General features: G+C 40.2%; 1 protein-coding gene across 3 annotated transcripts in view; it reads left to right on the top strand.

The window, feature by feature from the left end:
- Positions 1 to 14,650, top strand: part of adcy2b (adenylate cyclase 2b (brain)) — a 59,979-nt gene that overhangs the window by 20,041 nt on the left and 25,288 nt on the right. For all 3 annotated transcript variants that reach the window (XM_055018130.1, XM_055018129.1, XM_035943837.2), the window contains 8 exons: positions 914 to 1,062; positions 5,126 to 5,237; positions 7,234 to 7,361; positions 9,031 to 9,189; positions 9,784 to 9,916; positions 14,108 to 14,284; positions 14,379 to 14,419; positions 14,519 to 14,599. In XM_055018130.1, coding sequence (XP_054874105.1) covers positions 914 to 1,062; positions 5,126 to 5,237; positions 7,234 to 7,361; positions 9,031 to 9,189; positions 9,784 to 9,916; positions 14,108 to 14,284; positions 14,379 to 14,419; positions 14,519 to 14,599 — 980 coding nt within the window. The remainder of the gene's footprint in view (positions 1 to 913; positions 1,063 to 5,125; positions 5,238 to 7,233; positions 7,362 to 9,030; positions 9,190 to 9,783; positions 9,917 to 14,107; positions 14,285 to 14,378; positions 14,420 to 14,518; positions 14,600 to 14,650) is intronic.

Here is a 14,650-nt window from a genome sequence, read left to right as displayed (position 1 = left end):
CTTATCAAAATTAAATATTTGAAAGTTTTTTTTTCCATGAAAATAAAGCTTCTTGCTTTAATTAAACTCTACACAGTTGTCTAGTCTAGAAGGTAGAATATATGAATTCCCTGCCTCTGCCTCCAGGCATTTCTCCCCTCTCACTATAGCTCAAACACTGTAAGACAACTCTACACTATAGAATGACAAGTTGTGATACTGGAGTAATTCAGCCATACATACAGGAGGAATAATGATACAGAAATACCCACTCTGCAAGTTAACAGGACTGGTTCCTTAGGTTTGCTGTGTATAAAACCCCAGAGGTCTTGGTGTTTGTCATTGATACACTGCAGGTACAAGAAGGAAATGCTCAGGCATGGCCTTGATTGCTTATTTGGCTCATGATGTGTCGTGTAGCACATAAAAACACAATACGGACCCGTTAAGAGTGTAAAAGACTTGATTTTCCTTAAACATCATTGAGTGAAATGCTGTTTTACTGATGCTGTTGAAACTAACTAGACTGGTGCTCAGAGAGTGTGGCACTCCATAACAGCCTGTGCTCTATTTCACAGTTTCTAAGACAGTTATTCGTATAGCTTACAGACATACATATATACACCTGGGTGAAGAATATTTACCTGTATCCTGAGTAATGAGGAGTAATGGCAGCATCTCTCTCAATTTCTTAAATTTCCGACTCAAAAAATTATCCAATCTGTCTCAAAAATTGTTTAATCTTTTGTTTTCTTGATAAATTAATCTAAACAGAATATTGCCTCAACACGGTAGCTCAGAAAGCCAGGGATCCCACAGGTTTAGCAAAGTTTGTGTTTGAACTTGCCAGCATTATTCACTGTTAACATGCAAGTCTAATTACCGCCTGCCTTGCCTGGCTTTGATCCCCATCTCCCCTTTCTTCCTGCTCTAGGAGCGTTTACTGTTATCCTTACTGCCTGCTCATATAGCCAGAGTAATGAAAGCTGAGATCATCCAGAGGCTGCAGGGACCAAACTCTGGTCGAACTGAGAGCACCAACAACTTCCACAACCTCTACGTGCAGCGGCACACCAATGTCAGGTAAGGCTCCTTCTCCCCTAGCTTTGCCTCCACATAATAAAGGTTATTATTTTCTGCTCTCATCTCCGTGCTTGATTGGTCCTGTTCCTTCCCGTCCTCCCCTTCATCACTACGCATCCCTCCTCTTCTTTTGTCCTCCCCTGTCTACCTGCTCTTACATTTGGATGGCTCCTATACTCAGTGCTCTTCCCATCCTCTATAATTTCCCTTTATTTCAGCGCCTCCTCGTCTCTCCCTTCCTTTCTCGCCATCTTCTCTACATCCCATCTTCTTGTTCCTTTTCATAGCTATGGCCAAATTCAATCCAGAGTTAATCCACATCCATTGTACTCTGAGGTCACTTTGCCAAATGAAGAGGAGCCCATGTCCTCTGTTCTCCTCTATACTGTGGGGGTTATAGTTATAGAGCAAAGCACACAAATCCAGTCTTACCATGAGAGCCTCTCCATCGAATGTCCTCTAAAAATCTGTCATGATGGAGCTTCACAGGAGAAGCATCACTGTGTCTCATTTAGTGAGACTCAGTGTGTGGCTGAATGTGTGCATGTGTGTGTCCTCATGTTGATCTGCCTATTATCCTTCCAATAATAACAAATTCTCACATGGTCTGGCTTGCAGTGAGGGGGGAGAAGAGGGGCAATCTGTCCAGAACAAAGAGCAGACACCCAAGGACAGGTGGCGATGTGGTTTTAACTGGGATCTTCCTCTACAGCTACTGCCTCTCCTGTCAGTTCTCCAGCTGTAATAATGAGTGTGACTGGACTCTATACCGCTCATTTTCTTTAGGAAATGGTCATATACTTGGAGAAACATTGGGTACTTGTCATTTTACTGAAAAATGGAAATGTAAAAATGTAAATCTGAAATGCAAAATATACACTCAGTTAACAGTGTATTAGGTACAGCTAGCTTACCCTAATACAACTAAGACAACAACCACAAAATGCGTTGATTAAACTGTACTTTTGAGGATGTAGTTTCTTGTGCTGCAAGTCTGAATGACATTTTACACAGGTTCTAATAATTTGCAGTCCTCTGTTAAATTTATAGTACAAAGATTTTCAGTAAGACTCAACTGGTTATTGAATCCAATATTAAAAAATGTTCCAATTATTGGCATTATTTATTTTTTCTACTGATTCCCCATAAAATAAATGAATCTTAGTCACAAATCAAGGGCCAGAGTCTGAGACTTGACCGTGTTCAAACGTCAAAGATCTTCAAAAACATCACCAAGACAAGTCAGCATTCGGAGGCAGCAGGATTTATTGTTGACAAAAATCCAGGAGTAGTTCTCAGCAGTGATTAACACACCCAAGAAAAAACTGAAGATAGTGAGCTGTGCATCGTTGGTCATTTTTCCACACCTATAGGGCGTATGATAGCAGTGACAGTTAGTTTTGACACCATTATACTTTTCTAAATCTATTGATCAGATCATGACATCAGGTTATCATATTTCACTCCTAGATCACTTTACAGAAGACGTGCGCATTAAGTTATCATTAGGTCATCTTTTACAGAGAACATGCCCAGACATGTTCAGACTTTGCCCTATTATTTTGAGACAGATTTCATACATATTATACCTTTATGTATTGCTATGTCTCAGATACACCTCGTTTAAATGTTATATTGCTTTAAGTTTACACAATTATATTTTGAGTACTCCACATATCATTTTCTACAAAGCATGCATCTTCACACCACAGTTACAGGTTGTGTGTGTGTGTGTGTGTGTGTGTGTGTGTGTGTGTGTGTGTGTGTGTGTGTGTGTGTGTGTGTGTGTGTGTGTGTGTTTGTGTGTGTCCTCCACAGACACACACCAATCATCAAAACATCAGTCATTGCTAGAACCTTCATCATTATGTAGTTCATACACGTCTTGACTCTATTCTTCAGTTTTAATAGCATTTGCCATAATTATATCATCTTTTACTAAAAAGCATATCAAACTCATAAAATATTACCCCACACTCTCTACCTGTATTCACCACTCTGTGTCTTGAGCAATGTCCCATCACCACACTATTTGACTGGTAACACATCACAAGTAATATGCGTATTAGCACTGAAGGATAAATGCTGAAACAATTGCTTTTAATTAAACACTCAAAAACATACATGAACTTGGAGTTTCAGTGTTTCGTTTTAATCAAATTTTTCATTTTTATTGAATTGTTTATTTTATTGTGATCGGGTTTCGCCTGGAAAAATACCATATTGGGTGACCTCAAGTTCTCAGGAGTGACTTTTGGTAAGATGGCATACTTTCAGATTTTTTTTATTCTGGAAACATTTAAGGCATTTTTTTTCCAGTACCTGAGCTCCAAATATAATTTCATTCTATAAATATTAAAAAATTAAGAAAAATCCAACCCTGAATTGATGACTCCATCTCAAACACAATATGTCCAGAGACACTTTTTTACAGACACTACTACCATGTTGGCCACCACAAATACTTGGCTTTTCAGTCACTTAAAAATACTCATATACCTAACATTTATTTTAATGATTATACTGATATAATGAGATGAAATAAAATAGCTACAAATGGGTATCTGCAGCTTTTATTGGTGTGGTAAGTCTTTCTCATCAGGCAAGCTGTCTGTCTCTTCTTATTTTAGTTCCAACAAGCTGAAATTACATCTGATCCAATTCAGAAATTAGATTTCTTTGAGCACAGCATATATTTTGTGATCCTCAAAAACATTTTGCCATCAAAATGAGAGCAGTGTCCCATTTTAACTTTACACAATTGGCAGAACGGGATGCTAACAACATTTGCATTTTTCAAAAGGGCAAAAGGAGAATAGAATTCTTTCCTAGTAATTTTGGTGCATAATTACATCCTATTACAAAAGTAACTGGAATCAAATGGAATGGTGAAGATTTGTTTTTGCATTTCTTTAAGTTTAACAATTGTAATGTTAGAACTTTATGTTGTGTCACTTAGCACTGTCATTCTGTGATCAGGTATTATTGTATGTGATGTCACGCCGACTTTTAAGACCAATCATTATACCAATGTAAACTAATATTAAAAGCCTTTTCAGCAGCAATACAGAGGCATTGGTTAGGGTTATTTCATCTATTCCTTGAAAAGATACTTACTGCAAAGTTCAAGTTCAAGCATACTAAAAGTAAAGTAGAAGAGGATGCTTTCAAACTAATACCATGGCTAGTTTTTATTTCTAAATTAACTTCATACAAAATGTAAAAAAAACCCAAATCAAAGCATATTTAGTGTGAGCAGCAACAGTTTCCTGTCGATGTGTGATGAATATCAATCTAAACACCTGAAGTGTTGGTGACTTGATGGCTGAGTGGTCAGGGTGCACCCAACATGGGCTAAAGTCAGCTTGACTTTTGCTGTCCGTTGTTCTACTGCTCTCTTTCCCCACATTTCTCTACTGCACTATCTGAAAATGCCAAAAAACACAGTATGATACAACGTAATTCAACAGCACCACAAACTACAGCCTTCCAAGCAGTCTTACAGTTGGATCAATGAAACAGGTTGTAGAGTGGTGTTGTAACAGACTGTTGCATAGCTAGGTGTAGCTAACGAACTGCCATCTGTGAGTAAATAGAAGAGAACATACACAACACCAGAGTGCTGGGAAATACAGATAATCCAATCTAGAAATAGAAATTAGCTCATTAACACTGTATATATCGCATTAGTTCAAGTTGTAGTTTCCTAAGTAGGAATCCAAAGGCTTCTGTCTGTAACACAATATTCTTTGTGCTACCCCATCATTCAGTAGTCACCACCATACAAGTGTTCATCAAGAATTCAATGGGTTTGTGAAGAACAATACTGCATGAATCAAAGCAGTCACATTAAGTGCACCCTATTGAGATGCTCCATATCCATGTTGCTGTACTAATAGAACGTCCACCAATGATAGATAGCAATCTGCCTCACCTAACACTGGACAATACGGACTAGTGTAGATGTGCAATGAATTGTGTTGCTACATTAGTGAATGGCTGTGCTTCTCAGTACAACTATACTAATTGTGTTATTGGTTGTTTCTCATGTTTTGTTCTGCAGTATTCTCTATGCAGACATTGTGGGCTTCACCAGGCTGGCCAGTGACTGCTCTCCAGGTGAACTGGTGCACATGCTGAATGAACTTTTTGGCAAATTTGACCAGATTGCAAAGGTAAGTAATTAAAAGCCCAACTTCATGTGTATATATGCACAAAGACACTCTGTATGTTTGAGGTGAAAACAGTCATAGAAGAAATGGATGAAAGGGTTGAAAAGAAAATGATCTCATTCCATAAAACACACTTTACAGCAATATTCATTTCTTTCCCTCCATTCATTTTCTTGCGCTTATCGGGGCCAGAAAGGCAGCAGGTGAAGCAGCTCATTCCAGACATCTCTCCCCCAGCAAGACTTTGAAGTTCCTCCTTGGAGATCCTGAGGCTTTCCCAGGCCAGATGAGATATATAATCTCCCTAGGTATTCTTTGTCTACCACGGGGTCTACTCCCATCAAACCTCCAAAGGAAGTTGCCCAAGAGGCATCTTAATGAGATATCTAAACCACCTCACCTGGCTCCTTTCAATGTGAAGATGCAGCGACTTTACTCAAGCTTCCTGTCCAAAATCCTCACCCTGTGTCTCAGGCTGAGCCTGGCCATCCTATGGAGGAAACTCATTTCAGCTGCCTGTACCTGTGATCTCATTCTTTCTGCTACTACTCAGAGCTTATAACCACATAGATTTGACTGGTAAATCAAGATGTTCACCTTCCAGCTTAGCGCCTTTTTCACCATGACAGTCTGGTTCAATGCCCATATTTCTGCTGAAGTTGTATCACCTGTCCATCTCACTTTCCATTTTCTCGTCACTCGTGAACAAGATCCTGAGATACCTAAAGTCCTTTGCTTGGGGCAGCACCTTCCCCAACCCAGAGAGAGCAATCAACTGGTTTCCAGCAGAGAACCATGGCCTCGGACTTGAAGGTGCTGACTCTCATGCAAGCTTTATCATGGTCTGATAAAGTCAACAGAACCATGGCGTCCACAATTATCTCTTTTTCCAGTCCAAGGAAATCCATTCTGTGTGGAAAAATAATCAGTTTTCCTCTAAAAAAAAATCCATGTATTGAATTGCAGTTTCCTTTACTATGTGGTCTTTATACCCCCCAAATGAGGCACGCAAAATATTGAAAACACCTAAACCAGTCTATTACAGTACAACCACAAAATACAGTTTTGAGTACAATCAAATATTTAAAGACAAGAATTTGTTTGTCTGTTAAACTAAATCAACCCTGCCTTTTATTTTCAAGTTTAAGGTTTTATCACCTCGAGGTCTTTTGAGGCCCTGTAAGATTTTATTTTATTTAATGGATATTGGATAAATAAACCAGTAATAACCCTATAAACCATGAAAAAATGCATCATTAAACCTTCAATTTATAAAGCCGCCAGGAATTGAACCATTATACCCATTAAGAACCCTATGATGCTAGCCCTTGTTGTTTTAAGGTACCATGTGGCATTTCAATCAAGAAATAATTTGGATTTAATGGAGAAAATAATGGATGTTGACGACAAAAACAATTTGTGTGGGTTCACATGTAGTGCTTTCAGCTAGTGTTATCTGAAGTCTGAACTGATTCATCAAATTAAATGGGTTAATTACAAAGCAGCGAAGATGAGAGAAGAATGTGTGTCTTGTCTTCGATCATTTGAAGCACGGCCTTAAAATACATTTTTTCTGTCCTGCGGCCTCTGTCGGCCTTCCTGCCGTACCTTACCGGAGCGCTGAGTGTGTGTGGGCTGGTCAGAGTGTATCTCACGGTCTCATGGGTACTCGGTTATATGGGTCTAAACAGCTGAGTCAGGCGCTATCAGCTTCGTGTCCAGCAGCTCTGTCCTCCCTTCTGACGAAGCTGCCGTTATATAAACCCAGTCCAACGATGAGCTGTTACACATCCCACATGTGGAATAAGAGCTAATGTGTTGTGTGTGGGTGTATGATTTCAGGCTTGATAGATGGGACTGTGTTTGCATGAGGACTAGGTGGAGGTGAGGAACAAACACAGTAGTTTACCATTACTAAAGATACTGATAATCTTGGGCAAATTATTGAGATTGATTGTAAATGCACCTTGCTTCTTTCTCTTTTTTTCCTCTCTTTTAGGAAAATGAGTGTATGCGAATCAAGATCCTGGGAGACTGTTATTACTGCGTGTCTGGTCTGCCTGAGTCGCTGCCTCACCACGCCAGGAATTGCGTGAAGATGGGCCTGGATATGTGTGAGGCCATCAAGTAAAATACCAGATCTCTGCCTCCCTTTCTTTCTCTTTCCCTCTCTATCTCTCTCTCACACACACATACAGACACACATACACACTTAAATGGAAACACAAACACAAACAAACACACGCCTGTCAAACAGATTGAGCAGAGGGAATGCCAGACTTGATTCCAGCTCTGTTTGAACTCTAAAGTAAACACAATGTGAATACAATATGATAAGCCTCCCGAATGAACAAATAAAAATGCAAACAAATGAGAAAATATTCTTTGCTAGCCTGGTCCCCTCCCTTCCTCTGCTCTCTGTGTCTTTCACTAATGCATGGACACACACCAAGTTTAATAGACCAGTATGTTGGCTTGCCAGCGCTGTACTTTAATCACAATCAGATTAAAGATGCCCCCCGGTGTCATCCACCTGTGACACGATGAAGCAGAGTCTGGATATCACTGCTGTCAGAGGATTTTCCAACCAACCAGAATTAAATTATGGAGGGAACACTCAGTCAAGGGCACACACAATCTGATGAGTTTTTGATCTTAAGAGGTGTGTTTTTCACCTTTTGAAGACTAACCCAGCTGCTTCCACTTGCTTCCACCACATCCTATCTCCAGAGGCCTGTACTATGTGGAGGGATTTGGGGTTAGTGAGGTAACTTCAGGTTTAATCCTGGACTTTCAGAGTGATGACAGTGGTTCACTTCTTCCCGGGTTATATCAATGTGGTGCTTATCCTCTATAGCTAACCTGCTGCAGTGCACAGATCCACACATATAAGAACACTTACTGACTAATCAGTTCTTGCAAAATGAAATGAGACATATAGACTCTCAGTGGCAGGAATTCCTTTCTTCCTTTTCCCCAACTGACTGCAAGAAAGTTCAAAGCCATGCTATCTGTGTGTATTTCTTTGTGCAGCCTTATATTTCCTAAACATAGACGTATAAAGCACTAAAGCCTTGTACTTGTTGAACTGATTTTCAGAAAGCCTACTTACTAGTTTGAATGATGTTTTCAAAATTGGTCTTCACTTGCCCCCGAGACCATTTAACACTTGGCACCTTTCTATCCTACTTTGGCTGCAGCAGCTATAGTTTATTCTTATTGTGAAAACTATGCGACTCTACAACTATCCATGTTCGCCATTGGTCATGTGGTGCCAACCCCTTCTTTGCTTACACACTCATAGCTAAGTTCAGAAATCTTGGGTTGACTTACTGGGGTGATAACCAGCTTCAGTCTATGGGCGGCTTAAGTGATTGAACAGATTTTCCACTTGTCACAAGGCTGCCGATTTCACCCCCCGGCCCCTCCATGTGCTGAAATGTGCATTGCAGTCCATGATGGTAAAACTCAAGTCAGCTGGCATCACCTTCCCTGGCAGTTCTACCATCATTTATGTATGAATGGGTCAGTAGGAAAAACATTGTAAAGCACTTTATGCAACCAAGCGAAGGTTAAAGGGTGCTATAAAAGTTTGCATTTACCTCATGTGACTGCTTAGCCTAATGGCAGTTGTTAGGCGTAGGGAGATAACAGTTATCCTGGATATGCTGAACTTCATAGTACAGGCCTCAGATGTGTACTCAACTCTACAAATGATATTCACCTTCTTATCTCACTTTTGGAAAGAAAGCAAATAAGTGCTTCTCCTTTAGAGTTTACTCTGTCTGCCCCACAGGAAGGTCCGAGATGCCACCGGAGTCGATATCAACATGCGTGTGGGCGTCCATTCTGGAAATGTCCTCTGTGGTGTGATCGGCCTCCGGAAGTGGCAGTACGATGTGTGGTCGCATGACGTAACACTTGCGAATCACATGGAGGCTGGAGGTGTACCCGGGTAAGGCAAGAATAACTAACACTTTAAAGAATGCTTAAGTTGATACTACTGCTGTTGCAGTGCGACTTTGGAAACCCTTGTAGGCATTGTGTGGCTGGCACACAGTAAACCTTCCCTGCTGAAATGCTAAGATGCTGTACATCAGGAAATGCATGTGTTTGCAGAGGGACGAGGAACATGATATATGTCTGTCCTAATTCTGCCTGTTGTGAGCATTTCAGTCAATTATCGCTACCTCATTTGACCAAGCAGCTCTACATTTGTTATGTGGCCATTAGGTCTGCCATCCGAGCACTGTAACAAGCTTGGGAAATTGGCTGGTGGTTATGTGTATGCTGCTCTGAAAATAAGCTCTCTAGTGCCACAGCATTGTCTCACTGGGCTGCTAATGGTTTGGCATCTGCTGAAAGCTATCTGAAAAATATGGCCCCTGAAAAAACATATTGCCAACTCCTTCCGTCTCTCTTTGCAAGGGACACAAAGCTCTATTGCAAGTTACTGGAGTTGTGAAGCTGGAAAATAAACATGTTTCATAGAAATGTCAGTGACACAAGTGCTTTACCTCTCATTGTCTGTTCAAATACTCGTCTCCAGGAGGGTCCACATCTCTTCAGTGACGTTGGAGCATTTGAAAGGCTCGTACAAGGTGGAGCCTGGAGACGGACAGAGCAGAGATTCCTACCTCAAAGAGCATAAAGTGGTCACCTACCTGGTCATCAACCCAAAGGTCAGATATCATCACTGACATGCCTTGAGATATGTTTATATATACAGTCAGTTAGAAAGTAATATTGAAGAAGTAGAGGAGCAGCAGGTGTGGACTTACTGGATGATTACCTTTTCTTTATGTGTTTAGTCATTAGCATGTTTCACATCACTAAAAGCAAGTCCAGAATTACCCTTGACTTGCTTTTATGCAGTAACCCAAGGAGCTTTTTAGTTGTTTTATTAATTTTGCTGTTGACTTCATACAAGTTTTGCCATTTTGTGGTTCCAGACCATAAAATGCCATTTCTATTTTTAGGTTATGAAACAACTGAAGGATAATTACCATCATTTTTCGGTAGGATCTTATATATAATAGCAGTAGTTGTACATATGAAGCTGATCAAGGAAAATACATGGTGGTACATTTAGAACAGTGGATATGACAAACAAAGTAAGAGGAATATCTGAAACAATAATACATAGGGGCCACGGTACAGAATTTTTGCCAATATCTGTTATGCCAATATTTTCCATCTCATTTTCACCAATTGCCAAAACTGTTATATTTTCCCACCTGATTGCAGAGAATATGTGGTCTCTACTGTAATGAACATATGATTGTATGTGGCCCACTACCTGATGATCTTATAGCATGTCACAATGCTCATATTTGCTATTTAACACTAAACAGTAAGAAGAAAAGTACTCAAAGAACGCAGTACTCCTCCAAGGCTGCTCAGTTGTTGTATGATTTCCGACAGTCAGCAGCGGTGGATTTGTAGTAGGATCGCAATCATGTCATCATCAGCAGGCAACTGATGTAGTGTTCACTTGTTGTTATAGTTATAGTGACGCCATGCCGCTATCTCACAATGATACAGAAATCTTTAACAAATCTGTGGATCCAGACTATAAGCAGCACCACTGTCAAAATCTAATCAGGTGGTCCTTGTGTTATTTCTAACCCTCCCTGAGAATTTCATCCAAATCCGTAAGTCTGTTTTTGAGTAATGTTGCACACAGACAGACTAACAGACGGAAGAACAAACGTATGCTGCTCATCACATAACTCCACCACGTTCCTTGGCCGAGTAAATGTTGTTTAGACTGATGGGAATGTGAATGGTTTTGCAGGTATTTGATCGTTCCAGAAAAAAAATGCCAAAACTTTTACATCTTTTTGAGAATAAGAACTTTGTCTGTATAGCCCATTTGAAAACAAAGAGGATACCCAGAAGGCAACACCAGGCAGTAAGACCAAATATAACTAAATTAAGAATAAGTTAAAACAAGAGGACAGAAGATTCAAAATTATCAATATAAATAAAAGAATAAAAGCAATAATCACATTGAAAGCAATACAAACCCTGTCAATGGTATAATCTATGATCCAGTTTGAATACGCATATACAGTAGTGTGTAGTCAGTTTGCAGCAGCAGTATCTTTATACAGTTTGTGTTTTGGGTCATGACTTGACCTTTGATGTATTTTATGGAGTCAGATTCCAGAAACATGAGAGTCTGCTTTCAGCACTGTGGACAACATGTCAGCTTTACAAACATTTGGACATGTCACCCCAAGAGCACAGTGGGCAGCTAATCAATACTGGCAATGTCAAGTACAAGAAAATAATATAGTGTACCTATGATGACATGCTATAAAGGAACAGCCTTTCTGCAGGTGTTCGGTCAGTATGTCTACTCAGATCAGATTATGTTTGAAGTCCTCTTTCTCTACTTGAAGCAATGTAAATGGATTGTGACATTGTGCAGCTCCTCCTGTCAAACTGGGCTGATTAAGGACATTTAAGGGATCTGCCTCTTCTATGAACTGTCTGCCGAGAACATTTCTATATAGAACTTGCTGCCGGCATCCAGACTGAGCTCCGTGTTTATGGCTTGGCAAATGAAAAACCCATACTTAACAGTCCTCTGCCTTCCTAATCCCTCCATGAATTGGCTAAGATGCACCCACTCCCCCAAAAATCAGCGAGAAGACTTTCCCTTTTCTTCCTTCAGGCATAATGTGTTCACTATCTACTTGCTTCATTGACCTCAGGGCTCTCAGAGGAACACTGGCACACTTTTTCTCAAGAATTAAGGCCTTTTAGTGCATCTTTTGGAAATGCAATTAACTACGCAAAAAGGCACAGTGTCTTTTCAGCATTGATTTCTCCAAATAAGGTCTCCTGGCTGCTTTTTGTTTCGTCCTTTTTGTTTTCATGGATCGCTAGCTTTCCCATAAATTCATCACCACTTCAAACAGTCTTCCTGTTGTCAGTGTGCAAATTCTCGACTCAGAAAAGGAGTAATGTAATATTGTATCACACAGGAGTCTCATATATTCTGTTAACTGAAACAGGAAAGTTCACCTAACCTTTACTGAAGTTGCTAAGTGATAAATCGTGTTTTGTTGTGATATGAGAATGTTGAATACAGAAGAAGTCATTTATCTGTGGTGACATCTTCAGTCCAACAAACATGAATTTTTTTTTGACACACTTCATCAACATGTAATATGTTTCCAAGATTCATTCTGCTGAGTTATTGATGTGGCCGAGTTTAGAAAGAAGAGGTAATTTTAGGAATTATTCACACTACATGTTATCAGCTGCCTTTTTAACAGCACTCTCAGTTCTCTGCAGTATATTAGTGCATTTCAGTTTCAATCAGCACTTACCGTGTTTGAATATTTTTCATTTCACTTTTTTTGAGTTTCCCATTTATGAAAGCAGAGTAGTGACACTTGAGTAGAGAGACCTGAATTCCTTTGGCTCCACGCAGCTGTACAGTAATTAACTAAACCAGCATTTTTTTGGCCCAGCACAAGTCTCTGTGTATTTAAACTGCGATAAATGTTCTTCTTACAGTATAATGATACGATTTTATATGAGCATCTCCAAAGAATATGACAAGATGCTGCTGTGTAACCTTTATTCATTTAGCACAGATAGGTTTTCGATATCCAATCAGATATTGGAAAAAGGCTGCGGGTGCTCAGTGACATTTTCAAGAAGCCTTGAATGGATCAAGGCCAAATCTGGAGCATGGATCACAGGAGGTGTCATCCCTACTGTCATTGTCATTGATTGTCACTGTCAGAGCTGTTCGGTACACCCGCGGGAAATAAACACAGCCATCATGGACTGTGTCTGTTTCACTTCTTGAAGGCACCTGTGCCATGTTTGGTCAGTCACAATGCCCGTCTCTGTGAGCAATTAAAATAATTCACCTGAGGTATGGTACTTGTCATCCTCCCAGACTCTCAGTGTTTCTGCAAGCACTAATGTGATTCACTCTTTGTCAGAGAAAAGTATTCACATCAAAATAGAAGGAAAGCGTCATCCTTCTCCGCTAAAAGTGCTTTAAGTAGCTGAAATCATTGACAGGCCGGTTGCTGACTTCAAGAGCAGTTAAATGACCGCTGTTACTAAAACACATCACTTTACACCCACTGAGTGTGAGCACTCTGGCTGTGTAAAAGTCTAGTTTACACGGTTGCACTTGAGGATCAACTGTCCCTTAAATGCTTGTTACAGAAGAAAAACTACTGCTGAAAACCATGTTAGCACTCTAAGTTGATTGTTTTGCCTTGAATTAGGGCTGAACAATTTAGCAAAATGTGATCAAAATGGCAAATCACAAGTGGAAAATCCAGGAGCTGAAATAAAAGTAAAGTGTCACAACATACCATTTTAAAAGAAGCCTTGTGGTGCTACAGAGATGGCCTAGTTGAGAAGGGATGTAAGGGAATCTGCTGGTTCGTTACAGACCCCAGTAAAAATACAGTAACATGACTATTCCTACTAAAATCATGACCTATATTACAATTGCAATAACTGCCAAAATAATTGCAATGTGATTTTACTTGCTTATCGTTCATTTTTATTTTGAATTGTAACACACACGTCAATTTTTATATTTATAATGTATTCTAAAGTGTGAGAAACTAGCATTCAGCAGTTTTTGTGAACCTGACTATATTCTCTGATGAGCTGAAGCATAATGACCACACACATATCTAATACTGCCGGTCCTGGACTGGTCAGGACTAAACATGGCCTCTGATGCTGTTCTGTAGCAGGCACCAAGACTTTACCATCACATTCTTTAAGTCCTGAAGGTTGAGTCTGTGTGATTCCAGCACATCCCCTGTATATAATGTCAAGGCTTACCAGTGTATTCCCTCTGTTCTTGTTGGTTTTCCCAGACCGAGAGGCACAGCCCTCTGCTAGGCCTGCGCTCTCGTCCCTCTCTGGATGGTGGGAAGATGAGGGCGTCTGTCAGGATGACCCGATACCTGGAGTCCTGGGGAGCCGCCAAACCCTTCGCCAATCTCCACCATCGAGACAGCATGACCACAGACAATGGCAAGATTAACACGACAGTGAGCGCTCTTTGTCTCTCTCTCATATACTAACACAAATATTCAGCTCACTAACATATAGTCAGAATCATTAACGGTCCGACTGCTGTTTTAGGACGTTCCAATGGGGCAGTACCACTTCCAGAGACGAGAAAGGTGAGCTGGAAGTAATGAGGACACATATCATCGCTCTGTCTTCACACAGCATTTCATCACATATGACACTAAAATGTCATCCTTTCTCTTCAATCCCAGGTCCAAATCCCAGAGGAGGAGGTTTGAAGAAGAACTCAATGAACGAATGATTCGCACCATCGACGGCATCAACTCGCAAAAGTAAGCATCATGTCTGCTCTATTTATTCTAAGATTTTCAGCAATATACAGT

This window comes from Amphiprion ocellaris, chromosome 15 (genome assembly GCF_022539595.1).
Source record: "Amphiprion ocellaris isolate individual 3 ecotype Okinawa chromosome 15, ASM2253959v1, whole genome shotgun sequence".
Taxonomy (NCBI): domain Eukaryota; kingdom Metazoa; phylum Chordata; class Actinopteri; family Pomacentridae; genus Amphiprion; species Amphiprion ocellaris.
Note: the sequence above shows the minus strand (reverse complement) of the source record. Positions and strands in the feature narration are given on the sequence as shown.